We start from the raw sequence: 27,648 nt of genomic DNA, 5'->3' as shown, positions 1-27,648 counted from the left end.
TGAGATTGCGTTTGGATGAAAGGATTTAATTTGGAGTAAGAGATTTGATTGAATAAGTGATTCGAATAATGAATTTGAAATGACACCTTTTTTGAGTAGTGAAATTTAAATTTATCATACTCAGTGTTGCATTTACGCAAGTCCACAATGGTGTGAATTTAAAATCTATTCAACACAATAAATTCGTCTAGGGATGACAACTTCTCCCACGGGTTTGGGACCCCGTGGAGAAAACCCGAAACGGAGACGGGGATCCCCGATTTTTTCGGGTTCGTGTTCGGGGCGGGTATAAAATTACTATCCCCATCTCCGAAATCTACGAACCCGCCCCGAAAATAATATCAATAATAAAATAATAATATTATTAATATTAATAATATAATAATAATATTATTTTTAAAAATATTAATAGTCTTATTATTATTAATATTGATATTGATATTAATATTATCTCTAATAATAATAGATAATAATAACTTTTGGTTTGAGAAAATCTCCGAATTCGTCATCATCTTGTCATATTAATATTTTTGAAACGGGGATGAAGACAGGGATGGGGAGTTGATCCCAGAAGTTTCCCCGAACCCGAAAAAACGGGGATTGGGGCGGAGATCGGGGCCGGGATGAAATTCGGGGATGAGGATGGTAATGGCAAACCCGCCCCCGTTCTGGCCCATTGTCATCCCTAAGTTCGTCCAAACAACCAAATAAATTTAAAATCCATTAATTTAAAATTTACAGCTTCAAATCCTATGTTCAAGCACAACCCTTACATCCGTGGATTTCATCAAATCCATTTATTATATATAAAGTCAACTGAATTAGTAAACTTTTTATTCAGTGTAAATAATACGCAATTTACAAGGAAAATCGTTGTTCATTTTCTACTGATTTTAGCTCTCATATGAAAACCTAAAAAATACATAGCTCCCTACATAAAATAAATGATTAAGTTATCTTATGAGACAGTCTCATTGATAACTAAATAAAATATGTCTTTTGTAGGACATTTTCACATATATTTATTCGTGAGAGAGACGAGACGTGTCAACACTGTCTATAATTACAAAAAAGTAATAATACTTTGACATAAAAATTAATATTTTTTTTATGGATGATCTAAATTAAATATTCTTCTAAAAAATTTGACTAGTCTAAAATATGTTTTTTTCAGTTATATAATAAAAATAAAGTTATAATTTATTATCAAATCAATTTAAAATGAGTAGGTCTCTTGTAAGACGGTCTCACGAATTTTTGTTTGTGAGATGAGTCAACCATACCGATATTCATAATAAAAAGTAATATTCATAGCATAAAAAATAATATTTTTTAATGGATGACTTAAATAAGAGATCCGTCTCACAAAATACGACGTATGAGATCGTCTCACACAAATTTTTATCATTTAAAATTATTCAAATCAATCTAAATTTTTTAGTATAAGAATGATAAATTTAATTATAGAATAATATTATTTATTATTGTTAAAGAGGAGAGTTTTTTTAAACATAAAATAATCATACAATGAAAAGAGTTGAAGAAGATAGAGACTGTCAGTAACGGTCACTTCTTCCCAATTTTCAAACAATATAATACACACACAAAACCCTAATCACACAGGCACAGTCCCACCAAAACTCGACCGTTTCGCCTTTCTTTATGCTCTGCAACACGGAATGTGAAGATCCTCTTGCTCTTGGATCTTATGCTGCTCTCTTGTTATCTGGACCAATAATTATCCAAAATCAAGAGAACACGGGGGTGTAAATGGGTTGTTTTCTAGGGTGTTTTGGAGATTCGAAAGATAGGTCGAGTCGGAGACAGAGGATTCATCGGGCGGATTATCAAGTGCAAGTAAATACCCATTTGTTAGTTTGATTTGGTTCCGGATGGAATTTTTATAAAAATGATGAAATTGTTTTGTTTGTTAGTTTGTGCAATCAATTTCGGATCCTCGATTTTATTTTCTAAGTCCTAGTTCGTCTTCTTGTTTTTTTTTTCCTGCTTGAGTGAGTTGAAAGTTTGTCCAAATAGGAAGAGATTCAAGAATGATTCTTTGATTTGATTCCCTGTGTTTCTTCTAATGATGTCATTTCATAAATTCTATTTATATAACAATTTCTATTATTTGGAGCTGATGTGATCCAGCAGTTTAGTCATTCCTACTTGATAGATATATATCTATCGCAATTTGATTTCGATATTTACGTTTTTGTTTCTTATGGTAAACTGAATTAAATGATGATTCGTGCTGCAGCAAAAAAAAGTTGGAAGTTTTCAGCACCAAAGCGTGTTGCTTGCAGGTCAGAGCATCACAGAGACGCCACCTCCCAACTTGGTTTCCGAGTTACAGTGAGCACTTGATTCTTTTCCGAAACTTGTTGTTACTTGTTCTAGCTCTTGTTCCATGAGATTGATTGTACAATTTATCTTGATTTTGTTTGTAGAAATAGACCAGAGGGAGAGGAGCAGCAGTTGAGTCCGAGCCCAAGAAAAAGAGTTACCTTTAATTCAAACATCACTACGTATGAGCGCTATTCACTTTGTGAAAGCACTGATTCCCTACCAGAGGGTAACCCAAATGTTCAGAAAGAAAAGGAGAGAAATCCTAGAAGTTCCAGTCAACCACTATTTGAAGATGAGAATCCAGTCAAATCCTGCGTCGTATCATATCCTTCGAATCACAGATACTATGGTGCCAGAGACAGTGATGATGAAGCGGAAGATTACAGTGATAGTGATTTGGATGATTCAGAAGACGACTATGAAGATGATATAGATTGTACATCAGATGGCCGAGAAATGATGTGGCCTGGATCAACTTTAATCCAATCTTTGGAATCTAGAACAGAGAATCAATCAGCTGGTGTTATCAAGAAGACTCGGTTACTTGAAGAAGATGGAACTCTTGGATCAAAATCTCAAGCAAGAAATAGAAGTGATTATATTAATTCTGTGTTGAACCCTGTGGAGAATGTAACACAATGGAAAGCTGCCAAATCTAAAGGAGCACGTTTGTTGAAGTCACAGAAAGAGAACAATCAAACATTATTTGCCCTCAGTGTAAGATGTGATCAATTCAAGAATTCGAATCAAGAAATCGCCGTGGATGCAAGTCTTTCGAATTGGTTGGTTTCCTCAGAATCCACACTCCCCAAAAAGAAGATTAGTTCCAGTGACATCGAGTACATTAACATGTCCAAAGGATAAAGTGGCTACCAACTCGTTTTGAGACAAGACCGTAGATATCTCAAAATCAAGACTCTGCCGAAGATTAACAAGCCATTGAGAGATCCTTGTGAAGCTTGTGAGATTGTTATGAACGAATTCCGTGTGTGTGTGTGTGGTGTGAATTCTTGATTGATTCATTTGGATTCTTTTATTTGTTTGTTGTATTATTATCTTGTATTTTATATGTATGCGTGTTGTTTGAATGGATTGATTACCCCGCTAATCAATAACTATCTTCCAATTTTTTTCAAAAGAAATTCATGAAATTACATTTTACAAACATGACATTTTGTATATTTAGAGCTTAAAATGTGTAATACGTCAGACTTGAGGGTATATGATTTCTGTTTTAACAACATTGGGGTTAAACTCCAATAATATTTCGTAGGGATTTTAAGCAACTTTGACTTTTCACAGAAGAGTTGAGTTTGACAATGTGAAACAAGAATATTTTGAACCATACAAGAATCTGAACAAATAATTATTCTCCACCTTGTCTTTCGCGATTATTTAAGCACCATGTTTGAGCACACGAGTTCCACCGAGTCAAGTTAATTACGAATAACTTATCAGCAAAATTTGATTTGATCGAACTCAAATCATTACTCGAGTTGAGTTCGAATTTTAGTTGTTTTTAATCAAATAGCTCACGAGTTACTCGAGTAACTATAATTTGTTTTATGTTTAAATAATATAAAAATTTAAGGTATATTTTTATCTAAAATTTAACCCCTGAAATTTTTTTCTCAATATGTGCATAAAGTTTTTCTTGTACAAGCTCTTGTATTTCAACAAGTGAAGCTAAAATTTGAAATTGATTACTCGATCGAATTGAATTCAAACATGCATTACTTAAATATACACCACCAGTGAGTATGCTTTGGGAGATGCAAAAATTGGGTTTTCGTTTGAAGAAAATAGTATGTCAGAAGAAAAGAAAACCCAACTCTATTATATTTTTTAGAGTGTAACAGTATATTTCGTAATTTTTTGTAATTTTTTTTATAACTTTGTCGGCCCGAATCTATATATTCTCATCAACTCTCTCAAACCCGTAGATCCACCACTATGAAAGGGGATGATGCACAAATCAGTTTTGCTTCTACAAAGGCGCAAACATAAATAAATGACATTTTACCGCAAGTAATCAAGGTTAGGTGATCAAAAGCAATCCATGATAAACTCAAGTCTAATATGGAAAATCAAATTGATTCAGGACATAACTGCAACTTCCATACCTCAAAACTGAATTGCTCTGAATGAGTAAGAAAACAAGAACAGAATTTCAATACTACTAAACAATAGCATTGGCAGCGCTAGCAATCCTAGGCCAGAGATCAGCACACTCCTTTCCAATCGGGCCCGTGATGGCCGACCCTAAAAACCAAACAAATGCAACGAATTAAAACAGTACCGTCTGTAAAATTTGAAGAAATGCCAACGAAAATAGAGCAAGTGAGCTACTTGACAATACTGGCACTGCTCATACCCCAAAACTTAGTTCGAAAACAGCATGAAATGAGCTATTGTCCATTGCCCGCGACAACAGGCATCTAAAAACTCTTCTCGAAGTAAAAAGCGTAAATTTTTAAATAAATATGGTTTATAAAATGACACATTACCTTTCATTTCACCCTTGGGATTCACAATGACCCCAGCATTATCTGTGGATGCAAAAGGCAAAGATTAACAAATTGTCATCATAAACATGATTGAACTCAAAAAAATTACCATTTTGCAAGTTTTCTTAACATCCATGCTGTCACATTGAAAGTGGAACCATTTCACAGATTTATGAACATGGGTTGCCATCAAGTAAACAGGATTGAACTTAAACAAACATCATTTTGCAAGTTTTCTAAACATTCATGCTATCACATTGAAAGTGGAAACATTTCGCAAATTTATTAACATGTAGTGGTCGGCCATCCTAGGAAAAAAGCACTATACGTCCAAGAGCCAACATTATGGTTTTTCATCAGTGAACTGTTGCATAAATTTTTGGGATTAATCATTTCTGAATGGGAATGTAAAAGGGTATATCAAGACCACACCCCGATACCAACAATTAAGGAAAAATAAAAGATTTCCTTGCCGCTACTAAGCAGGCCTGGTTAACTAAAGCAGTAAACAACATAACGACAAATTTGAAACCAGTGGTAGAAAGTTTAGCGTGCTATCAACACGAGCACATAAGTATTCCAGGAGCCAATATACAATAGAGTGGACAAATCAAATATTCAATGGAATTCGGGAGGCAAAAATTGAAACTTTAGAAAAATTTCACATAAAGTCTTAATTTTATTCTTTTGCAGATGCCTCTAATATAGGCGCAGGTATAATATATGTATATGTGATCATATGCACGTGTATATATGTAATATTAAATTCAAGCAACCAATGAGATCATAAATACGAGTGAAATCAGGAATCACGCAACAAGCAACCGTACAATCAAACCAGGAGCAGCAGGAAGAAAAAAAAAGAAGCTAACAAAACCTAAGTTTGCGTCCGCTAGGACGAAATACCTTCGAAGTACATGAAAACACCGTCCTTTCGGCGCCAAGGCTTGCGTTGGCGAACGATAACGGCTGGCATAACCTTCTTCCTGAGATCCGGTTTACCCTTCTTCACAGTAGCCATAACCATGTCGCCGACGCAAGCTGAGGGAAGCCTGTTGAGCCTTCCCTTGATTCCCTTGACCGATATAATGTAGAGATTCTTCGCCCCGGTGTTGTCGGCACAGTTCACCGTCGCCGCCACCGGTAGACCCAGTGACATCCTGAACTTGTTCCCCGCCGATCCTCCGCGTCCTGCTCAAAAACAGAATGATTTCAGAAACGAAAATGGCAGCAAACGATTGTGTTAGAAATGGAAACATAGAAGAAGAGTTTTCCATTCAAGATCATACCTCGCTTCGACATTTTTACAGTCCTCGAAATCCAACTGAAATCCGGAGTATGGAAGGATCTAGGGTTTTATAGGATTTGGGCTGGGCCTTTTCTTTTTCTTTAAATGGGCTGGGCTTCATATATTGTTCGGATTTAAATTTCATTGACATCATCTTTTCTCGACGAAATAATATAAAACTAAAATTCGTTAAAGCTCCACTACGACAATTTATAGGATAAAAACAATCATATGGCAACTTAAATGAAATTCGACCAATTTCCTTCAATTTTAATTTCATGGATTTTTTAATATGTTATATTAATTAATTAATTAAAACTAAATTAATTTAGCAAAAACTTGTGTGAGACGGTATCATGGGTCGTGTTTATAAGACATATATCTTATTGGGGCCATCAATGAAAAAATATTATTTTTTATTCTAATAGTATTGTAAATATGAGTAGGGTTGACATGTCTCATATATTAGGATACGTGAGACGATCACAAATGAGATCTATTCATTTAGTTTTAGTGAAAATCTACATAATATTTCTTATTTGTAAAAGAAATATTTCTTATTAGAACTAAATTCAATCAAATATATTCTCCACAAATCATTGTAATGTGGAAATCGTTAAATATGAAATTTAACAGTTAAATTAAATATCCACACACATCTTCGCGCACACACACGAATTCACTCAATCGAAGATCCATCGATCGATCCATCGATTCTCCCTACAAATTTCTACTCCGCACGCGAGCCTACCCCTTTATTTTCTCGTTTCGGGAACTACAAAAATTATATTTGCGCACATAAATAATAAAGAAAGACGCTGTTTCAGGGACCAGTAATTTTATATTTTCCGTTTTTGTGGTAATTCTTTACTATATATAATCGCAAGGAAAAACCTTTGTGAGGAATTTTGTGCTGGGATTAAAACAACTATTTATTTGTTTGAACCCCAGAGATCTTTCCGATCTAGGGTTTGTGGGATCGCTGTTGTTTGTGGAGGTTTTTGCAGGGGGAGGATGACTACTCATGGCGCTGCACCAGTGACCGTTACTCAGGTAATCTTATGGTTTGCTTACGTATTCCGTGATGTTTTGTTGTATGTTTCTTTTTAAAAATGTCATCTCGCGAGTCCTTATGGGTGGATTTTTTTTATGAAATATTAGATTGGATCGTACTTCGTCCAGCAGTATTATCAGGTGTTTCAGCAGCAGCGGGATTATGTGCATCAGTTTTACACTGATGAAAGCTCTATGATTAGAATTGATGGGGATACCGTCAATCCTGCAAACGATATGATGGTGTGGGCTTTAAACCCAATTTTCCTCTTTTCTTTGTTTCTTTTTAACATGATTATTGCTTTTGAGTGTCGATGTCCTTCTTCAGATTGAATTATCTTGAAATTTTGATTTATGGTGATGACTGGATGGTTTTTAGTTTTTACATCAGTGATCTAAGGAGGATTTATTTTAGCCGGTTTCTAGTCTTTGGAGGCATGGAAATTGTGGTATAAAGAAATATCTTTTTGCAATTTCCTCCTAGGTGACGGGTTCCTTTGTGATGTTTACCATATTTTCAAGATAAACTTTTTAGGTCATGGGTTATGTTTCACTGTTTCATTCAGAAAGCTACCAAAAGTCCATTTCTTCAATGCATATCTTTTTATTATTTAACTCCTACATAGTATGAGCTGCTGATGGAGTATTGCATAGTTTGATGTTAAAACATGTTAGAGCAATTCTGTTTTATTGAATTATAGACGTATTCTTTCTTTATTGAAAATATAGCTAACAATTTCTACGCCAAATGGTTGAATTTTTAACGCTAGGGTTACATGGCATATTTTGCTGACACTAATGCTTAGTCATAACCATATATGAAATATGGAATTATGAAACTACTGAACTTTGGCGTTGGTATGCATAGAAAATGTCTTTTTCTTTTTTGATGTGTTAATGGTGTTAAAAGTCACATCATCCAGAAGACAAGGATGAGTAACCGGACAGTGTTAAATTCTTCCTGCTTTGCCTCGTGGGATGATCTTCTGGAAACTTTCTTCAAATGCCATTCCTAGAGATCTGGATTATACATATGTAACTTGAATTATATGAAAGAGATCATGTTTCTTGAATTTGTCTGTTGTATGAATCTTTGAACTGACATGATTTGTGATCCGACAGCAGCAGTCTGCATTTCTTAATTTTCAGTATTGACAACTATCCAATGAATCCTGCTTCTAACAAGATTTTGTGTCACTAACTTACAGTTACATTTATGCTTTCTGCTGTTGCACGTACCTTTCACCGTTGATATCTACTTACTGTATCTGTACTTTGTGCAATTTATACAAAATTCATTTGCTGCATTTGGTGGTTAACTTAGGATATCATGTACATTATTTCCACTTCTATATGTGTATGTCATGCTTATTTCCTTTTTTCTGCAGCAAATTCATCAGCTAATAATGTCGCTAGATTTCACTGGAATTGAAATCAAGACAATAAATTCCCTTCAATCTTGGAATGAAGGTGTTCTCGTGGTTGTTACTGGTTCTTTGAAATCTAGAGATACTACCAGGTGGAAGAAATTTGTGCAGACTTTCTTTCTTGCCCCACAAGAGAAAGGTTATTTTGTTCTGAATGATATGTTTCACTTTGGTGATGAGGAAGTTGGTCCCCAGCCTTCAGCTCCAGCAGTGCAGGAACAGGCTTCCGATTATAAACCAACTGTTCCTACCAATCTTCCTGATCCACCTGGTAAGTTGGCTGATCTGTTGAGCTTTTTTTGAGATTTCAGCACTTGATACTTTCTTGTATACAGAAATTTCTTTCTTACGAATTCCTTTGTCAACCACTTTTGAAGGCAAAAAAAAAAAAAATTATCCTTTTTGGCACAGGTAGTTGAGGCAGGCATTATCCGCTCCAAATGGTCGTCTTACACATGTTTTGTATGGATGCTGTTTAGCTTTAGACTTTTTAAAAAAATATCTATATCATCATCAATAATCACATTTTATGCATTCACTTACTTTTTCCATATCAGTAATTGCATGTTTACGAATTCACTTTTGTTTTTCCTTCAATTGTGACTTTCCCTGTTTGTAAGTATGCTGTGGTTTTAGATTTCATTTGCAAATTATTTTGGCTAAAGTAAATGAAGTTCTGTCTTTGTATTTTCGTATTCACATGCAAACACATTTTTTTCTTTCCACTCTCGAACAAATATTTAAATGTTGAGGTATATGTTGTTGATGATGAAACATTTTTGTATGGAGGAAAAAGGTGTCTTGTGATTGTGTAATCATCAGGCTAAGCATTTGTTTTGAACAGTATCAGACTATGCCTTGGAGGAGGAGGCTCATGACTATGTTAACTCAGTTCATATTGAAGGAGATGAGCCTGACCATGAGTACGGTTATCAAGAATTTTATCATCAGGAACCTGAGCCAGAACACGAGCCTGAAACTAATGAACTAGAAGTGGAAAATCCAGAGGAAGAAAATAGTGACTCGCATCAAAGTACTGTGACTGCTGTGCCAGAGGCTCAGCTTTCTGCAGAGGAGGAACCTGAACCAGTATTAGAGCCTGAGAAGCTGACTTATGCTTCTATTGTGAGTGACATTTTTTGTAAGATCGGATGGTATCATTTTAGTCATCATATATACAAGTTGTGTTTGATATCGTTGTAACAGTATATAAATAACACCCCGCCTTTGTTTGATTTAGACTCCAAAATGGAAGCATGGCATATGACTCGAGCATGTAGATCTTATAGTCACATTAACTTTAGTGAGAAAGAAGGTCATTGGTAATCTATCCAGTATTAGCAACTTTAGCTGATTGCTCATTTGTGTAGCTGCTATAAGTTACATATTGGATATTGATATTGCAAGTATTTTAAAATTTCAATTGAGGTTATACCCAGATTCCTATGTGCTTTGAAAGTGGTTTCCACTCATTTCCTATTTTTTTCTGTTTTCTGACATTTGAGCGGCATATTTTAACAATAGCACTTCCTTTGTGGTAGTTCTTTCAAATATATGTTCCTGGGGTAGTTACATATTCTGACTGATTATTTTTCCTCCGCTTCGTGCGGTTTATATTTATATTCTTTCAATGTGCGAAGTTGCGGGCGAAAGGAAAATCTTCATCATCAGTTAGCTATCCACCAGCATTCTCTCAGAGCACACCATATGTTTCAGACTGGAATCATGTGTTGCCGCCTTTACCCCAGCATTCAATTCCCGGTGTGCTGAATACTGTTCCAGATGTCACGGAAGAAACTTTTTCACAAGATGAAGGTAGGTTGTAAGTTTTATCTTTGTTTTATGGAAATGCCTATTTATTTCAGTTCTACTGTTTGACTAGGTTGTAAGTTTTATCTTTGTTTTATGGAAATGCCTATTTATTTCAGTTCTACTGTTTGACTGTGTTGTGTTTACCGACTGAAGCTCATTTACTCTAAATGACATCCCTTCACTTTTACTGCCATTAATAATGTGCTGGGGAGTTTTATTGTTGAAATAAGAAAAGTGAATTGGCCCGGGCCTAAGCTCGTATTTGATGGATATTTGAATATTGGTTCATTTTTTTGCTTGGGCATTATGTCACGAAGAAACTAGGCATTTGTGGAGAATTTGTAAGATGTACCTAACGTATTGTGTTGACTTGTTGCACTAAGTTCTTATGGATGGAATTGTACTTTTTCTTTCTTATTATTCAACTTCATTAACTTTATTTTTGCAAATACTTTCTCAGGAGAATCAAAATCTGTTTATGTGAGGAACTTGCCATCTACAGTAACGACACTAGATATTCTACAAGAGTTTAAAATTTTCGGTAAAATCAAGCAGGATGGAGTTTTTTTGAGGAACCGCAAGGTTCTTTTTCTTTCTGATATTCCTTGATTTCATATGGTATCATGTGGTAATGTAATTTCATTATCTAAATGTGGCCGTGGTTACCAGGATACTGGTGTTTGCTATGCCTTTGTCGAGTTTGAAGATGTGCAAAGCGTTCAGAACGCAATCAAGGTTGACAAATATCTCTCATTTACTGATTAAATTTTTTAAATTATTGGCTTCTCAAAGTCCTTGTGGATGCCTACATCTCCTTGAGAACTGATTCACTCAGTATGCATCTTTAAGAGATATTCATAGTATTGCTCCTTCACTCTAACATATCTCTATGTTTCATTATGTTTTCAATCAGTGAGTTTGTCCTCTATCCACGCCTCACATAAATATCTATCCTCTCAGAATTTATTCTCCAGTGTGTTATTGCTTTGTGTTTGTGTCATCCTTTTGACAAATCTGCTGTGATGCAGGTTAACGTCGTAAAATCTGTCTTTAGAGTAATATTGGTATGGGAATACCTTTATGTCTTGATCTTTTCTCAGATGCTTCCAACATATCCGTACCGATCTGTTCCATTTAGGATTAGTTTTGGGTGTCTGATGTGATATGGTTGTGAAGTTCTACTTAATTCTCAATCTATATTTTTTGACATCAACTATGTGCTAGGTATCTGATTAGAATTTTCCTGTTTCCTAGGCTTCTCCGATTCAATTGGCCGGAAGGCAAGTGTATATTGAGGAGAGGAGACCGAATAGTGGCCCAACTCGTGGTGGACGTATGTATCTCAAACTCCACCAAATGAAGAATTAGATTTTCCTTTTACTCGAATATAAAAGAAATCCCCTGTGATCGTATTAATTCTTCCTTGTATATAATCAATTTTTTGATAATATGAATCAGAAAGTTTTATCATTGTTTAATTAATGCTGTCTGGAGCACAGTCCATTATCTATATATACACCTGGCTATTGTTATTTGATAATATGTTGCTGCTTTTGATTTTTCTTGATTGATTAGGCGGAAGGGGCCGAGGCAGAGGGGCGCTTGGTGGAAGGACTTTTGGAAGGGGAGGCGACCAAAATGGCAGTGACAACAGCAGCCGCTTAAGAGCCAATGGTTTCCGTGGCATATGATGAAATAACACCCGCCCGGATTAGAACCTGTGGCATTTGATGAAATAACTTGTCCTCAAACGTTTCGAGCGAGCAAGTTTTTGTAACAGAAGCAAATGCTTCCCATTTCGTTTCCTATTTTTGTTTGGAGGGACATTTTCTTTGGGTGTCTTTTTTGTTTTGAAACTAATCCTTCTTTCCTTTTGGTTGCGTTTTTTATCTTCCGTTTCAAGAGGAGCCTATCTGTACTTTGGAACAACCTAACATGGACTGTCATTTTGTGATTCTCGATGTGCCTTCTACTTTTCTCCTCTTTTAAAAGCATTTATTTAGACAAGTTATAATAAGATGAAAATCTTACTCATTTTGTTGTGAGAGGTCATGTTTCTCGGGTTTGGGTATTTTCGGGTTGCATACGGAAAACCGGGCAGTGTTTTTACTACCCGAATTTCGGGTAATAGAAAATTTATGGGTAGTGTTAGGGTACCCAAAATTTATTGAAAGCATAAAAACAGAAAAAAATAATTAGATTCTTGTGTTGCTATGGGTTAATTCGATGCTGGCGTTAGGGCTGTGTCCTAACCCAGTGGGATGCTGACACGTGGCACTTTATTTAAAAAAAAAATTGCAAATCGACTTTGAAATGCAGCCTTTTGTGTTACTATGGTTAATAGTTTAACCCTTTCTTTCTTTTAAAAAAAAAAAGAAAATAGCTCAACAGAGCATTTCCCCAATTCATTTCCCCAATAATTCATTTCCCCAATAATCTTCACCTTCGAAAAGCTGCCTCTCACCACCATGACTGTCGTCACCACTCCGCCACCGTCGAAAAGGCGTCACCTCCGAAAACCTGCCTGCGTTCATTGGTTGGTTTGGAGGTTTGATAAAAAAATTGACCATCTGCTGGGTTGTGGAGAAATATTAGGAATTGAACAAGAGTTTTATTTGTGACTCATTTGCAAGTTTTGTGGTTTCCTTGATTTGGCTTTCTGAATTTGGGCTTGTGCATTCCATATCGGTTGTTGCTAATACTATTCCATGTACTTTTGTCTTGGCTCTTGAGGTTTCTTATATTTATTCTTACGCTTTAGTTATTTCATTATTGGGTTAAATTTGGAACTCTTTCTGCAGTCTGCAATTTCTTTTCCATATCGGTTGTTGCTGACTTGATAGTGCTAAAATGGTGAGCCGTTTAATTTGAAGTTGCTATTTTTTGTATTATTTATTGCATTTAGTAAACTGATTAGTTTTTTTTGGAAATTTTGTGTAAATATAGGGCAAAACATATGTTGTGTTTGTTGGACGCAATCCCGGCGTATATACGTGTTGGGAAGAAACGCATATGCAAGTTAACAAATTTAGTGGAGCTGTACACAAGTCTTATAAAACTAATGAAGAAGCAGTAGAAGCATTTACGGCGTACAAGGAAAAACAATCTTGTTCGAGATCGAGTTCAAGGTCCGCTTCAGCGCCCGCTTCAGCTTCCGCTTCAAGTTCTACTACAGCTTCAAGTTTCACCACATCTGCCGACCAATATGAGAAACTAGCTAACCTAATAGATGTCCAGGTTGAGTTAGCACGTGACCAACGGGAGCAATGCTTAAAGGCTGCACAAATATTTGAAGAGATAGAACGACAATTGAAATCTCTTCGTGTTAAAGAAGATCAAAAGTAGTATTTGTATTATTACAATGAATCTTTTTCATTATTTTGTTTAGTCATGTAAGATTAGTGGATTAATGACTTTTGTTTTGTCATGTAATATAAAAATCGAGAGTTAAAATCATACTTGGCAGCAATTTGGAATACGTCTATTTGACAAACGAGTTGTATGCAATTTGATTGTTTTTACACTACTTTACAGCATAGCTGGTGTATGTATCATCTGTAATATTAGTTCAACATTTTATAAAGGTTTCATACGAATTGATTTTTATTTGTCTCGTTTATTGTTTTAGCTGGGAATTGGAATTGTAAATGACTTCAAGAGCATTGAAGGAGATAGAAAAATGGGATTACAGGTGATTTAGCTTTCAATCACTGTGTTTTGATAGAGAATCGCCATAAGTGCAAATTTTTTTCAAAGATTTTTTATTTTAGAAAACTGATATTTGGATACAGAAGAAGCTCTTCAAAAAATGCTCAACAAATATCCTTTTCACTACTGTATTCAACCATAAAAACTGCAAAATGGATCTGGAGCTCACAGTGCAAGCAACAAACCAAGAAACATTGATGAAAATTGGGACTATCACAAAAAATGGAAGCGAAACATACACTATCTGTTTTGTGTAGCGTTTAAGCAACAAAAACACCAACAACACAAAGGGCAAGCTCAAAATTAGGGTGATTACAAGAGTCCATTTCAACCTATTCAAAACGCTCGATCCGAAGGAGTTCAAAGATGTGGGATTGCTACAAACAGATAAATAATCCATCAGCTTTTTTGTCTTCGGGTTTATCTATCTCTGCATGATATAAGATAGGCATAATAAACAAAACAAATAAAGAATTAGCGCACAACCAGAAGACTAATAACAAAGAAAAACCAAGTATAATGCCATGCAACAGATGCGGAAACTTACAGAGAAATCCATGCCACTCAAATTGATTGACTTCAAATTGAGATGTCCATGATGGTGGGACATTAGGATTTTGTAGTTGCTGGGCATGATCTACTTCTTGGCTATTCATGCATTGGGAAGTCTGTGCGCTTTGTCCTTTTCGTTTGCCACATCTTGCATCTCCTCCATCACACAATGAGAAAAATTTATTAAAGATTGAAATAACTATTGACAATTAACAAAAAAAATTACGACTTACTTGAACTGTCAACTTTTCCTTTTCCTTTTCTTTTCTTACTTTTATCATCCCAATGACGTTGTATGTTTTTATTTGTAATTCCTCTTGACTTGACTTGAGGAGGATTACGTACATCCATTTCATCTACCATGTTTTCTTCTTGAATCCCGTTGTCATCCAACTTAAGTTTTTCGAAGAACTCATCTATTTGTTCTCTCGCACCTTCAACAATTTCTGTCAATTTCTTTCTTGCATCTCCATTAGATTTACATCGCATGGTAAGATTATAAGTCGATCTCATAAGTTGGTTTACAAAAACCATCTCAGATTCATGGCCACTTCCACTTTCTTCCTGACAAAAATCATCTACCAAAACTCTATTTTTTGCAATTTTCATCCAGCGCTTCTTCAAGTAGGGTTTGGGAATATAATTCACATTCATAAAATTGAAGACCATCAAAATGTGTTTGCACAATATTCCCATTGACTCGAATTTCTAACAACTGCATTTTACTTCAGTACTCTCCTTATTAAATAGCACGTGCCGGACCCTTGAGTTCTCATCATGAGATTTGACTTTGAAATAGAGGATAACCGCACTGAAATCCAAAGGCATCTCAATAAACCGCATATTCAAAGATTTAATAAACTCTAACTCGAATAGCTTGTACACGGTGAGTGTATAAACATCAGCTGCAGAATTCAACATTGGATTGTTTTTCAACATTGTCGGGGCGTTCTTGTGATGACAACGCGTATCTTCGGCCTTCTCTTTCTCTCGCCAACTTTGCTGGATTTTTTCGTAATTAACCACAAAATCATACAATGAAATTGCACTGTTACTTGATCTCTTCAACACAGCATTTGTCACCTCGCTTCTAGAAGTGGCCAATAGCCCTGCACTAAACTTGTTATTGCTAAACGCAGTAGTCCATTTGTATCTCAATGTGTACATACCATTTAACCATTTGTGGCCACTGAGATTGTATTTATCAATCATAATACTCCATGTGGATTCAAATTCTTCTTCAGATTCACATTGAGTCATGCATTTATTCCACAATCTTTTAAAACTAGAATCACCATTCAAACTACCTAAGTGTGATGGAGCATTTTGATTTATGTGCCATTGACATAACCGATGGTGTGAATGTGGAAAAATTGTTTCAATGGCATTCATCATTGCTTGGCATTGATCTGTAAATATTGTTTCAGGTTGTTTCCCATTCATAGAATCAAGAAAAGTTTTGAACAACCATTCAAATGAACTCTCAGTTTCATCTGACATAAATGCCAAGCCAAACAGAACATTTTGTCTGTGCTGATTAATTCCAACGAAAGGAGCACATATCAAATTGTACCGATTGGTTCGATAAGTCGTGTCAACTGATAAAATATCACCAAAAAACTCATAATCAACTTCACATCTGTAATCCCTAAGGAAGAAGTTCATCACTCTATTGTCATCATCTAATTGCACATTCCAATAAAAATTTGACTCTTTATTTGCCTTGTTTATAAAATGATGAAGTAATGCAGAAGTATCTCCGTTCTCAACTTTCGTTTGTTTTTTTATGCGACAAGATAATCATATGCATCTTTTCGAATAAAGCTCAAATTCTGTGGTCCATGTGCTTCATTTATCATATAAGAGACAGCATTAGACACTGTTATCCCAGAATTCACCATGGACTCCAAAATAGATTTTTGAGCATACGAAATATTGCGTGATGATCTCAACAAATGTCTTTGATCAGCCGCAAGCATTTCATGATTATGTTCCATGACAAATCTACCGACCGTCCATTCTCCACCACGTTGCCTAGTTATTCTGAGCTTTGCTTTACATTTACTTCTATTTGTCGGCTTCATGTAAACAGGTATTTGAGCATTAGAACGTTTTTCATCTTTACTACCCTCACAAGAACATTCAAACTCTTTAGCTTGAAGTTCATTAGTGCCAGGAAAGTAGCGTTGATCACCTTTTTTAACACTAAAACCTTTTGCATGACCATAATTACAATATAGTATATAAGCATCTTCAACACTTTTCACAACTTCACCAACAAATAGTTTACTCTCCAATTGATCGATAATAGAATTTGTAGATAGTACCTCAACATCTCTATGAATCACAGATTCCAAATTTGAAACTCCAACCTCTTCAATATTATCTACCACAAAGTTTATACGAACAAAAAATCAGTTTGGATATTATTTGGTTATATTACAAAAGGAAATTTATAACTATGGAAAAATATTACAAGAGTCAATATATCTACCATCGCAATTCAGATCCATTCGTCGTGTTTGAGGTCTCGGTTCAGTCAATGGGATGTATGTAGATGTGTAGCAACCACAGATGGACCAGGATCTAATCTTGTGATGAACTCAGGAACAACAACAACAATACTCCAGTAAATTCTATGAGACAATAACAAAAAAAATTATAAGTAGTAACAAAGAACATCGTGTGCCAAATAAGAAATATGAGTTAGTTTATCAATGATTTCGTCCAAATTAAAATACAAACTTATAGTTAACATCTAAAACTCTGAAACCAAATAACTTTTACCAAACAGTATCGTAAAGAAATTGTTCCCAAACTTCAGTCAACAACTCAATATAAAAATTGTTCCTCAAAATTTTCAGAAGTCACAAAAGCCAAAATCTTAAAATCTATATGGGTCCACTGCCTCATAACAACATATTTTTGACAATGAGCATCTCCATACTTGACATTCAACCTATATTATAAATACGTATTTTTTTCTCCGTTTCAGATTTGGGTGTGATTCTCTCAGTGTAACGAGTATGCACACAATTAATAAATGAGCTATCACCACCAAAAGACAAAAATGGCAGGAAAAGAAAAAAGTAGTGATGATGATGATGGTGAGAGAGAAGGAAAGAAAGTGAAGAGAAATCTACCAAATATATCACAAAACACACATTTCCTTTGAACGTCAAATCTTCCAACTTAATCCTTCAAAAAGTTTGTATCTTCAACCTAGTGCTCTGGACGATGTACGCCGGTGCTTAGCAGCGCCGCTGCTTTTTTTGGTGGAGGTTCAGAAACTGAAAGAAGAGGCAAAAACTGAAAGAAGAGGGAAAATAGCGTTTAGAAATTTTTGACGGGAATCTGAAATGCTCTGTTGAGCTATTTTCTTTTTTTTTTAAAAAAAAAGAAAGGGTTAAACTATTAACCATGGTAAAACAAAAGGCTGCATTTCAAAGTCGATTTGCAATTTTTTTTTTTTAATAAAGTGCCACGTGTCAGCATCCCACTGGTTAGGGCACAGCCCTAACCCCGCATCGAATTAACCGTTGCTATGGGCAATGATCTTTGGGGTCTGTCAGTCGGGTACTGTGTAAAAGATTAGGAAAAGTTATATTTTTTTGTTCCAGTATGTTTCTTTTAATGCAATTTTGGTATTTTATGTTGTAAAATTTCAGTTTTAATTATACATGAACTTCTGCAATTTAAGTTTTTTCATCGGTATTGTTGTTAATGTACAACTACATATGTTAATGTCATATCTATACTATATTGGTGTTACGTAAGTTTCATGTCCAAAAAAATATTAGAGTTAACAAAAAAAAAGATAAATGATTAAAATTAAAATTTAATAACATAACATCAAACTCGTAAACATAGAAGTATAAAAGGCCAAAGAAACTAATTTTAAGATCTGATTCTCCATTTTTTTTCCGAACAAAATTGTATTGTACTGTTTTTTTAATATTTTATAAAAATCGTGATTAAAATTAATAATCATAAACCTTATCACATACATGGTTTGGTTATTTTTTTTTTGCCAAGAACCGCTCCAAATCTTCTCGTCTGAATTGTTTATTATAATATTTGACCTAAAATTATAATAATTTATAAACAACATATTCAATTAAAAAAATCGGCATTACTATATCTCAACTATCTTTAAAATATCACTCCTACAAAGAGAACTCGACTTCTTCTTAATTATTCTTCGTATTAGTATTTTATTAGAGTATTTATTTGGTATACTACAAATATTTGTTTGGAGTTTGAAAGTAAAAAAAAAAAAAACAAAATAGTGTAAATATCATTTTTATTGTGAGAGTCTTGTTGTGTTTAATTATTAACTTACTTTTGAATTTTGATTATTATTTTATCTAATTTTATATTTGTATGATTTGAGCTATGTTTTATATTTGGAAGAGATTATATTGTTATTGTTTTTGAATCAGTTTAAATAAATATTCTAATATCTGTCTATAAAAAAAAACAACCGACCACCTGAAATCGCTCAAAACTTTAAATTAATTCTATATATAAAATTGCAAAAACCCACAAAACCACATTGTGGTCATCTCGATATAAAAGAAGTTAATAATTTGCGATTTTATACCTACAGTATATCTCAATCTAATTTTTTTGAAGTTTTTTGTTCTCAATTGAATTATTTTTAAAATTGGATATAATTATTTATTTATAATCTAATATGTACGTATTGAAAACTTCATTATCGATTCTATAAATTATCAAAATATTTTTAATTTTTTTTATTCTACTAAATTAATATTATTTTTTAATCACATTTTCTTACCATATATTTGAGAATATAATATTGTACTTCTATATCAATTACAATATTTTATTTTTTGATAAATAATTATTCTCCGCTATCCTAAGAAAATTTTCTGGCTCCTCTATGTTTACTCTCATTTTTATTGAAAGAAAATTATTATGGTTTGATTTGAACAAATACTAACCATTTGAACAAGGCAAAAACTTGTAAGAGACGGTCTCAAGGGTCGTATTTGTGAGACGTATATCTTATTTGGGTCATCCATGAAAAAGTATTATTTTTTATGCTAAGAGTATTACTTTTTATTGTAAATAAGGGTAGGATTGACCCGTCTCACAGTTTAAGATCCGTGAGACGGTCTCACATGAGACTCACTCATTGAACAAATACATCCAATTCACGGATCAGTTCGAATCACAGATTTACTTACAATTCAGCTTATATGATTTAAATTAAAATTCAAAGTATTCGGTTTTGAAAATCAAAGTGAAAGCCATTTATTTTTATACTACCCGAACCCGTGAACCCGACTCGACGCCCACCCCTAATCAAAACGTCTATATCGAAATAAAAAATGAAAATCATATATCATTCCAAAAATTACGTTATTAAAAAAAATTATATCAATACCATACCAAAAGTTTTGGAATACCGAGACTTGGTATACTCAAATTTTCGGTATGCATAATTAGTATATCTATTATACCGAAATATTGTGGTATATCGATATTTCGGTATGCTATCGGTATATATCGAAAAAATACATTATATTTTTTTAAAAAAATTAAATTTATTATTTAAAAATATTGTATATTTTTAAATTTATATATATTATTTTGGTATCTCGATTTATATCGAAAATTTTCAAATTTCATATTGTTATTGTATCGAATATTTTGATATCGATATTATAGCATACCAAATATTTTGATATACCTAAAATTTTGAGAAATTCAATTTTTTCGATACATTTGATATTTCTCTGTATTAGTGGGCTGATCTTTACCTCAGCCTCACGTTATTTTTGAAGATACGTTGAGTGGGACCCACATTTCTCATCGGCTTGCTGGTTGAGGTGTCGAATCCCATTCGATAATTGGGTCCCACAGCTTGTCGGCTTTTCTGTGAATGCCTCTTTTGTCCCCATTGCCGGGCGAGACACGACGAAGATAATACATATTTAATTACTCGTGTAATGAATGCATATTATTAAAAAAAATTAATTAGTTTCTTATGATATAAATTTGGTGGTATTTAAATTAAATTGATTAAATGGACAAATATTTATGTAAGTAACATTCTAATTACATTTTTTAAACACATTGGTCTTCAAAATTTGAATAATAGATGAAGGTAAAAACTTGTGTGAGATGGTTTTACGAGTCGTATTTGTGAGACAGATTTTTTATTTGGGTCATCCATGAAAAAAATATTATTTTTATGCTAAGAATATTACGTTTTATTTTGAATATCAGTAGGGTTGACCCGTCTCACAGATTAAGATACGTGAGACGGTGTCAAATGAGACCACTCATAGTGAATCTTTTTATATATAGTTATAGTTAGACATTAACATAAATTAAGAAATCTGAAAACGTATACCCTATATTATGAAAATAATATAAATAGTTTATTCTTCATACTACTTAAAAATTAAATATTCAATCACTTACAGAAAAATTTACGCAATTGTTTTCCAAAACAAAATTATAATTAAATAATATAATGTTTTCAATTAAATCTAAAGAATAATCCTATTATTAGTTATGATTCGATTTTTTCTATAATTATCAATAAGGTTGACAATCAAAAATGTTATAAAATAAATTTAAAACATAGAAACTAAGAAAATAAAAAATTAACATAATATATACAATATCCAACTCATCAGTTTTTTTATCAATACATTTTCTTTATATAAAATCCATCCTCCGAAAAGAAAATAATGTGTATGCCCAATCATGTGAAAAGAAATATCCATTTTAGATACACTCTTGTGATATTACTCTCATGTTAGCGTGAAAGTTCTCTTTCCACCTAACCTCGATTGAGTGAGTTGGGTTGGTGATCTCTCGGACATAGATGTGTATTTTTCCTATAAATTTTTTTGAAATGATAGGATGAGCCGGGGTGACTTGGCCCGTACTGTAAGTACTGTTGACCGATAAGATGAGCTCGAGTGGTTTGGCCTGCTATTTACTGTAAGTATTCTTGATCAGATAGGATGAACTCGGGTCAAATGATCTGCACACACTCAAACAAGAAAATGTAAGTGGGGCGTCTAAAGGGTTTTCAGCGTGGCCACTTTGGTATGGTGACATGGCTCATAAGTAGAGAAAATATTTATTGAATGCAGTATAATGCAATATCTCATGTCCCAAATGAATAAGCAAACATGCGTATTTATAGGGGAGAATATGACGAACGCCTGGACACTGTTTTTGATTAGATATTTACTCATGCCATGCCTTCTGAAAATAGGCATGACGACCCATATTGTCCCCGATCTTGTCATAGGTATTGATTTTTCATGCTAATGATTATGAGGTATGGTGACCCATACTTATGAGCCCCACTCTCATCTCCTCATGGTTGGTCTGTGTAGGAAGGAACTGATCTGGACGGTTCTTGTCGGTGTTCGATTAAGGTGAGCCCGAGTCGTATGACCTAGAAAACATGGAGGAAAATAGACCACTCGATTATCAGTGGACATGGTCCACGTTCACTTAACTTAATCTTCTCGGGTATCCTTCCCTGCCTAGCCATGGAAGACTTCAATGCGCTGCAAGTGCCCGGGATTCAAAGGGCTTCCCTGACTGGCCAGATACCTTTTTCTTCCTGGGCAATATCATTCAACTCTGTCTTTGCCCAACCAATAATATGAACCCGAGCTTGTATGAGTTTATAGTGTTCTTATATACTTCATGGGTTGTTGTATGCCCAAGGTTGTTTAAACATATTACTATTTTTTTTTACCCAGCTGACTTCCACTTGATATCCTCTTGACTTATCGGGACCAACTCTAGACTGGTCCTACTTTGGTTTTCCTTTCCTGCCCAAGTCCGATGATGACACGGGCCCTTTCCAGAGCATCATCACTCCCTCCTTGAATATTCGGGTTATAGTTATACTTGTTGTCTCAATTAGTCATGCTTTGACTCTGCCGAGAAGATAATTAATTTTTTTTTTCAAATTGGCTCCTGCAAATGAAAACGAGCAATTTGAAGAGGATGACCTCTCTGCGGTCATGGAAGACTTCTCTAATCTGGACAAGATCATTAACTCTTTCCATGATGAGGCGATTCTCGGCCTCAGCCATTCCATTGTACTTGTTCAGCTATTGATGAAATTATTTATTTTCTAGTCAAATTTTTTCTTTCTTGAATTTTCGCCAGTTAGTCGGGCTAATTGTCGAGTCTTGATCACTGATTGAGGAATAAGTAGCTCCAGCACTTTACAAAATTTTCTAGTGTTGAAAAGTAACAAGGGCCTCCCTCATGTCTTCCGGCCTTGAATAAGGTGTCAGGGGTTCATATATCATGGGCCTAGATAAAGTGTCGGGATCTCATTTCTCCCGACTTAAATAAAGTGCCGAGACCGCATGTTTCTCGAGCTTGAATAAGGTGTTGGGGCCTCGTGTCTCTCTGACATAGATAAACGAGCTCCCCTTATCATACTAGGGCGTCGTGCCTCTCGAGATATTTTGGTTGTTTTCCTGAGATGCCTGGGAAATATCTCCACCTATTCCTCCTCTCGTGGGTGATTTTTGAGAAGGTAACATGTCTACCGTTGCATCTTAACTAGCTGTCGCTAGCCACTGGGCGAGTTCTTCCGGAGCAATAGTGATATGGTCAATTGAGGGTCATCGGGGATTGGATTACCCCAAAGGTCCTCAGGGTAGGTAGTCTCTCTTCTGGAGGAATCCCTTCAAGTGAAAATTATATCTACGTTTATATTTATGATTACCCACAGACAATGCCAATAAGAATGCTCGGGTCGATTGGGTGAGTTGGGTGGGAAATCTACCAGGCAAAGATGTATACTCCTTGTGAAGATTTTTGACCTGATGGAATGAGCTTGGCCTATACTGTGAGTACTCTTGACCGGGTATGATGAGCTCGGGTGGTATGCCCTGCATTATCTATGAGTACTCTTGACCGGATATGATGAGCTCGGGTCAGATGATTTGAATACATTCAAACATAAAAATGTCAGAGGGGCGCTAAAGGGTTTGAGTGGGCAGTCGAACGCTCAAGTTAGTTCAGAGCTCACTAAGTAGAGAATGATTTATTGAATGCACTATAATGCAATATATCATGTCCCAAATGAATAAGAAAACCTAGGTATTTATAGGGAAGGAGATGACCTCAATTACAGCGCTTGGATATTGTTCTTGATTTGACATCAAACTATGTCATACCTTCTTACAGTAGGCATGATGACCCATACTCATGGACCTCGCTCCCATTTCCTCATAGTCGGTCTGAGTAGGAAGGAACTGACCTGCACGGAAGGTGAGCCCGAGTGGATAGTCTGGAAACGTGGAAGGGAACAGACCTCTCAATTACCAGTGTTAAGGCTCACGATCAATTATGTGAGAACCCGAATTTCCAGCAAAAGCATTTCAGTAAGCAATGCAAAATTTCCAGCAGAAGATAATATTCAGAAGCTGGTATTTTTCCAGCAGACATGCATTTTCCAGCAGCAGCAGTAGAAGAACGAGAAATCAGCAGCAGCAGAAGAGCGAGAAAGAAGCAGCAGACAGTTACTGATTCAGCTTAGAATTGTAACTGAAGCATTAAAATGGAATCAAAGCTGTTAAATACAGATTATGACCATTAATAGGGGGCCTAACAGTCAGATTTCGGCCTATAAATAACACTCTCAAACATCTGAATTGGGTTACACAAATCTGGAGAGTATCACTTGAATTTTCGAGCCAAGAGAGTGCTGATTTTCGAGCAGTAGAACCAGTAGCAAGAACAATTTCAAGATATTTATATGTAAGCCCACTTACCGTAACTTGCTCAAAGTGTTTCGGTAGAAGTCTGAAATCTGCTTGTTCTTGCTACTGGTTCTACTGCTCGAAAATCAGCACTCTCTTGGCTCGAAAATTCAAGTGATACTCTCCAGATTTGTGTAACCCAATTCAGAGGTTTGAGAGTGTTATTTATAGGCCGAAATCTGAATGTTAGGCCCCCTATTAATGATCATAATCTACATTTTACAGCTTTGATTCCATTTTAATGCTTCAGTTACAAGTCTAAGCTGAATCAGTAACTGTCTGCTGCTTCTTTCTCGCTCTTCTGCTGCTGCTGATTTCTCGTTCTTCTACTGCTGCTGCTGGAAAATGCATGTCTGCTGGAAAAATACCAGCTTCTGAATATGAGTATCACTGGAATTTTCGAGCCAAGAGAGTGCTGATTTTCGAGCAGTAGAACCAGTAGCAAGAACAAGCAGATTTCAGACTTCTACCGAAACACTTTGAGCAAGTTACGGTAAGTGGGCTTACATATAAATATCTTGAAATTTGTTTGATAATTCTGTGTAAAAGTTCTGTATGTTGATTTCTGATTTTGAAGCACTGAAACTGTAGTGACCCACGTCCAGAAATCACCTACTACTCAAGAACTAAGCATGCATTACCTAATTAACAATAATCAGAGATACCAGCGGAAATAGTCAACAAAAATAGTTATACAACCCATCGAATCGAAGTCTAGACTAAACTCAAAAGGAAATATCCAATACAACCATATCGAATCAACATACTCGATAAACTAAACCAACCAGCTACTCAACGTGTCCTCCTCCTGATCCTCCTAGCTGTCCAACTGAGGCCTGCCCGGTAATGGGGGTTCCAAGAATAACAAAACCGGGACGTGAGCGATAAGAACGCCCATACAAAAATATGAGTATACAAGCCTAGATGAAATGCACATAGCTATTCTATGATACCATGGTTCAGCAACAGGAATCACAAAAGGATCTCAACAATGCTCAGTCTAGAGGCGCCAAGTGGATAGTGCCGCGCGGTACACCTCTGGGTCACTGCATCCACTACAAGACAGACGTGGACCTAAAATGTCCCGGACCACCGAAGCCCTCCCGACCCGTCGGCCACTGTGTACTCTCGGTGTCCATGCGTCCACAAGACAGGGCTGAGCGGCCCCAAGATATAGCTTATCTCGAAAGAGATACAGCTCAACAGTAAAGGCTATCTTGAAGGAGATACGGCTCAATATGAAATGCAACGTGCAGTAATAAACGTGACATAATAGCATGCATCATATGACATATATCAATGCACCACATAATCATGCAACACATATATGAATGTATACTCAACCAGGATATCTCGGATAGTACTTTCGTACCTCTATCACAGTAATCCTAATCCACTGGAACCACCAGACAACAGGTCTAATCCAAGCCTATTCATCAAGTGAAAACCATCACTAAACTTATCTACCAGACTTAACTAGATAATCCTGAGATAAATACTGATAAAATTCCAAACCTTCGTCCGTCGCTAGCCCGCTGATGCCGCTAGCTCCCAACTAGAGCACAGCTCTGCTACAAGACCAGCAGCTCCCCGCTAGTGCCCAAATCTCGGAACAAGACTAGAACCTGTCAGAAACGACTGAAATGCTATGGAATTCTCTGAATTGGCGAGTCAAAATGAGGAAATCCGACCACTATTTATAGGCCATGTTCGGATCCTCCGAACACCACTTCGGAACGTCCGAACGCTACGTGTCCACTGGCTCTTGACAGCTCATGATCGGATCCTCCGATCATACACTTCGGACCGTCCGAACATGCACGTGTCCAGCTGCTCTTGACACCTCATGATCGGATCCACCGAACCCACTTCGGACCTTCCGAACTCCCACGTGTCGATCAACTCTTGACACCTAATGATCGGATCCACCGAACTCACTTCGGACCTTACGAACTCTTCGGTGCTTCCGAACCATCTTCGGTCCGTCCGATCATGACTCGGTCAAAATTACACATTAAACCTTCTTAATCACCATTACTCCGTTAATTACCCAATTTGGAATTCGGGCTACTACATTCTCCCCCCCTTAAAAACGATTTCGTCCTCGAAATCTAGGCAAGAGAATAAAACACCATTGTAATACACTGCAAATATTCTTCATTACAACTGTATAACAATTACATCCCAGGCTGATCCTGGTTCAGCGCAAAAACCTGACCTTGGGCACGAGGTCGAAGATTCGAACTACCCACTGTCTGACCCTGTCTCCTCTGCTGAACAGTCGTCTGGGATCCAGAACCAGATCCTGCTCCACCTCGCAGCTGAGGACAATTCTTCTTGAGATGACCCATCTCTCCGCACTGAAAACAAGCTCCTGCTGCTAATCGGCATTGCTCCGATGGATGGTTCTTCCCACAATGCACACAAGCATCCTTCTTCTCACCAAAGCGAACATCACCGCTAGACCTTGATCCAGATCCAGAAGAAGAAGAACCAGATTTCTTGAAAGACTGAGGTCGAGGGCTCAAAACACTCGGAGGTCTAGAAGAAAGAATAGCCCTACCACGCTGGAGACTGATCTCTGCTTGACGACACCGGTTCACCAACCCATCGTACGAAGTAGGATTATCACAGACAGTGACTCGATCAAAGATCTCCTGGTTAAGGCCCTGAAGGAAATGATCGTACTTGGCTTCAGAACTGCCACTGATATGAGGAGCGAAGGGTAACAACTCAAAGAATTTCTGCTGATACTCATCAACAGACATACTCCCCTGCTTAAGGTTCAGGAGCTCAATCGTCTTGGCCTGGCGAAGGGCTGGAGGAAAGTACAGCTGCATGAACGCTGCACGGAAATCGGCCCAAGTCGCTCTACCCTGCGACTGAACTATCGGCGCAGAAGTTGATCGCCACCACTTGCGAGCACGGCCCTCGAGGAGAAAACTAAGAGTCTCTATCTTCTGCTCCTCGGTGCACTGGAATGCACGGAAACAACTCTCCATGCGCTCTATCCAATCCTCAGCATCATCAGGAGTCTCTCCACCAACTAGAGGCTTAGGCCCCATCTGAATGAAACGATGCATATCAAAACGCCTAGGACCATCCCGACGATGACGATGTTCACGGTCACGATGACGCCTACGATCGTCCTGGTCACCCCATCG

General features: G+C 36.1%; 5 protein-coding genes across 6 annotated transcripts; 2 read left to right on the top strand and 3 right to left on the bottom strand.

Moving 5' to 3' along the window:
- The first annotated feature begins 1,561 nt into the window (after positions 1-1,561).
- LOC140834185 (uncharacterized) lies at positions 1,562-3,514 on the top strand. Its single transcript, XM_073198871.1, has 3 exons — positions 1,562-1,857; positions 2,261-2,355; positions 2,451-3,514. Exons 1-3 carry the CDS (start codon positions 1,771-1,773, stop codon positions 3,211-3,213), a joined length of 945 nt encoding a protein of 314 aa, XP_073054972.1. The 5' UTR covers positions 1,562-1,770; the 3' UTR covers positions 3,214-3,514.
- Positions 3,515-4,348: 834 nt separating this feature from the next.
- On the bottom strand, positions 4,349-6,239 carry LOC140834189 (large ribosomal subunit protein uL14). The gene is made up of 4 exons (XM_073198876.1): positions 6,146-6,239; positions 5,763-6,047; positions 4,857-4,898; positions 4,349-4,611 (listed from the first exon to the last, which is right to left on the bottom strand). Exons 1-4 carry the CDS (start codon positions 6,156-6,158, stop codon positions 4,529-4,531), a joined length of 423 nt encoding a protein of 140 aa, XP_073054977.1. The 5' UTR covers positions 6,159-6,239; the 3' UTR covers positions 4,349-4,528.
- A 533-nt stretch (positions 6,240-6,772) lies between these two features.
- On the top strand, positions 6,773-12,410 carry LOC140834184 (nuclear transport factor 2). Of its 2 annotated transcripts, none has more exons than XM_073198870.1 (9): positions 6,773-7,197; positions 7,306-7,440; positions 8,586-8,895; positions 9,475-9,749; positions 10,265-10,439; positions 10,897-11,018; positions 11,106-11,171; positions 11,691-11,769; positions 12,012-12,410. In XM_073198870.1, the coding sequence occupies exons 1-9, from the start codon at positions 7,159-7,161 to the stop codon at positions 12,125-12,127; spliced, it is 1,317 nt and encodes a 438-aa protein (XP_073054971.1). In that variant the 5' UTR covers positions 6,773-7,158; the 3' UTR covers positions 12,128-12,410. The 2 variants fall into 2 exon arrangements, with proteins under 2 accessions (XP_073054971.1, XP_073054970.1); XM_073198869.1 differs by having other exon boundaries at positions 6,776-7,197; positions 9,469-9,749.
- A 2,994-nt stretch (positions 12,411-15,404) lies between these two features.
- On the bottom strand, positions 15,405-16,361 carry LOC140835464 (protein FAR1-RELATED SEQUENCE 5-like). Its single transcript, XM_073200957.1, has one exon. It carries the CDS (start codon positions 16,359-16,361, stop codon positions 15,405-15,407), a length of 957 nt encoding a protein of 318 aa, XP_073057058.1.
- Positions 16,362-16,480: 119 nt separating this feature from the next.
- Positions 16,481-17,209, bottom strand: LOC140835463 (protein FAR1-RELATED SEQUENCE 5-like). Its single transcript, XM_073200956.1, has 2 exons — positions 17,191-17,209; positions 16,481-17,082 (listed from the first exon to the last, which is right to left on the bottom strand). Exons 1-2 carry the CDS (start codon positions 17,207-17,209, stop codon positions 16,481-16,483), a joined length of 621 nt encoding a protein of 206 aa, XP_073057057.1.
- Between the last annotated feature and the right edge of the window lie 10,439 nt (positions 17,210-27,648).

This window comes from Primulina eburnea, chromosome 6, assembly GCF_022965805.1.
Source record: "Primulina eburnea isolate SZY01 chromosome 6, ASM2296580v1, whole genome shotgun sequence".
Lineage (NCBI taxonomy): Eukaryota > Viridiplantae > Streptophyta > Magnoliopsida > Lamiales > Gesneriaceae > Primulina > Primulina eburnea.
The sequence above is the reverse complement of the archived record's forward strand: the minus strand, read 5'-3'. Positions and strand labels throughout refer to the sequence as shown.